Source organism: Sceloporus occidentalis, unplaced genomic scaffold (assembly GCF_023333645.1).
Source record: "Sceloporus occidentalis isolate IW3139 unplaced genomic scaffold, rSceOcc1.0.p SCAF_69, whole genome shotgun sequence".
NCBI lineage: Eukaryota > Metazoa > Chordata > Lepidosauria > Squamata > Phrynosomatidae > Sceloporus > Sceloporus occidentalis.
Window position 1 is genome coordinate 2,277,501 of NW_028317049.1, and position 2,885 is coordinate 2,280,385.

The following is a 2,885-nucleotide window of genomic DNA, read 5'->3' on the forward strand; positions in this document are numbered from 1 at the left end:
AATGGCGACTGCCACGACGGATGGGGGCAAGGCAAGGAGCCAGCCCCCCTCGCGCTTGACTCCTCCCATACAGGTAACCCGATTCACGTCCTAACGTTCCCATTTGAAATACATCGGTAACTATCCCGGATTAAAGGAAAATAGAAGGTTCGACCCTTCTATTTTTTTAAAGCGGGTTAAAGGCATTTAACGCGGTTTAAAAAAAGGACGAAAAAAAGAATCGATTTCAAATGGGAACGCATGCGGGGTGATCTAGAACCGTTCTAGGTTTAAATCGGGTTCAAATGGGAACGCCTCTATCTGAATTCGATTCGTAACCCGCGTTAAACCCCAGTGGAAACACCCCCGTATTCCTACATGGCAGAAGCATTCTTTGTATTATGAAATGCGACAATCTTTCTATGTATTCCTGCATGGAAGAAGCATTCTATGTATACCGACATAAGAGTACCATTCTAAGTTTGCCTGCATGGGAGACTTAATAAATATTCCTACATGGGAGAAGGAATCTATGTATACCTGCATAGGAGAAGCATTCTATTTTTCCCTGCATGGCAGAATCATTCTATGTATTCATGCATGGGAGAAGTATTCGATGTATTCCTGCATGGGAGAATTAATCAATATATAACTGCATGGGAGAAGCATTCTATGTATTCCTACATGAAGAAGTATTAAATGTACACTTGAATGAAAGAATTATTCTATGTATTCTTGCAAGGAATAAACATTATTTGTGTACCTGCATGGGAGAAGCATTCTATGTGTTCCTACATGGGAGAAGCATTCTATGTATTTCTGAGTGGCAGAAGCATTCTATGTATCCCTGCATAGGAGAAATAGTCGATTTATCTCTGAATGTGAGAAGTTATCTGTGTATTCCTGCAAGGGTCAAACTATGTATTCCTACACTATTTCTTCCTGCAAGGGAGAAACTTTCTATGTATCCGTCCATGGCAGAATCATTCTGTGTATTCCTGCATGTGAGACTTCATATATTCGTACATGGGAGAAGCATTTTGTAAGCCGCCTTGAATATTTTTTGGAAAGGCAGGGTAGAAATAAAATTTATTATTATTATTATTATTATTATTATTATTATTATTATTATTATTATGTATTCCTAAATGGGAAAAGCATTCTATGTATTCCTACATTGCAGACTTAATCAATATATTATTGCATGCGAGAAGCAGTCTATGTATTCCTACATGGGAGAAGCATTCTTTGTATTCCTAAATGGGAGTATCATTCTATGTTTGCCAGCATGGGAGACTTAATAAATATTCCTACATAGGAGAAGTATTATATGTATACCTACATGGGAGTAGCCTGGTAGAATCATTCTATGTATTCCCATACATCTTACTGTATGTATTCCCATACATATTACTGCATGGGAGAAGCATTCTATGTATTCCTGCATTGTAGACTTAACGAATGTACTCCAACATGGGAGAAGTATTCTATGTATTCCTGCCTGGAAGAATCATTCTATTTATTCCTGCAAGGGAGAAACTTTCTATGTATCCGAGCATGGCAGAATCATTCTATGTATTCCTGCATGGGAGACTTAATCAATATATTCCTACATGGGAGAAGCATGCTATGTATTCCTACATTGCAGAAGCATTCTAGGTATTCCTACATGGGAGATTCAGTCTATGTATTCCTGCATGAACGAAGCATTCTATGTATCCCTGCATGGGAGAAGTATTCGATTCATCCCTAAATGTGAGAAGCATTCTATGTATTCCTGCATGGTAGAATCACTCTATGTATTCCCATATGGGAGACTTAATCAATATATTATTGCATGTGAGAAGCATTCTATGTATTCCTGCATGGTAGAATCACTCTATGTATTCCCATATGGGAGACTTAATCAATATATTATTGCATGGGAGAAGCATTCTATGTATTCCTGCATAGGAGACGCCTTCTATGTATTCCTGCATGGTAGAATCATTCTATGTATTCCCACATGGGAGACTTAATATATTACTGCATGGGAGAAGCATTCTATGCTTTTCTACAAGGGAGAAGCATTCTTTGTATTCCTACATGGGAGATTCATTCTATGTATACCCACATGGGAGACTTAATCAATATATTACTGCATGGGAGAAGCATTCTATATATTCCTACATGCGAGAAGCATTCTATGTTTGCCTGCATGGCTTAATAAATATTCCTACATGGGAGAGGTATTCTATGTATTCCTACATGGGAAAAGCATTCTATGGATTGCTACATGGGAGTAGCATTCTATGTTTGCCTGCATGGGAGACTTAAATATTACTCCATGGGAGAAGCATTCTACGTATTCCTACATAAGAGTAGAATTCTATGTTTGCCTGCATGCTTAGAATGCTTCTCCCATGCAGTAATATATTGATTAAGTCTCCCATGTGGGAAAACATAGAATGATTCTACCATGCAGGAATACATAGAATGCTTCTCCCATGCAGGTATACACAGAATGTTTCTGCAATGTAGGGATACATAGAATGATTCTCGCATGTTGGAATACATAGAATGCTTCTGCCATGTAGGAATACATAGATTGTTTCACCCTTGCAGGAATACATAGAATACTTCTCACATTCAGGGATAAATCGCATACTTCTCCCATGCAGGGATACAATTGTTGGTTGAAACGTCATCTGAATCCGTCCGAGGATGTTCTGAAAATGGATCTGAATTCTTTTTCTGAACCTTGGTCTGAACCTGGATCTGAATCCTAGGTCAGGACCTTGATTTGAATTGAGCATTGATCTGAATCCTTGTCTCAAACTTAATCTGAATACTTGGTCCAAGCCTTGATCTGAATAAGTGGTCTCAACCTTGATCTGAATCCTTGGTATGAACCTTGAAATGAATCC

The 2,885-nt window shown here is 38.4% G+C and overlaps 1 protein-coding gene across 1 annotated transcript in view; it reads right to left on the minus strand.

Moving 5' to 3' along the window:
- Nucleotides 1–341, minus strand: part of LOC149286398 (uncharacterized) — an 8,577-nt gene extending 8,236 nt beyond the window's left edge. Inside the window, exon 1 of the mRNA XM_089494158.1 lies at nt 1–341. This exon is cut by the window's left edge and continues 35 nt beyond it. Coding sequence (XP_089350284.1) covers nt 1–103 — 103 coding nt within the window. The 5' untranslated portion in view covers nt 104–341.
- Between the last annotated feature and the right edge of the window lie 2,544 nt (nt 342–2,885).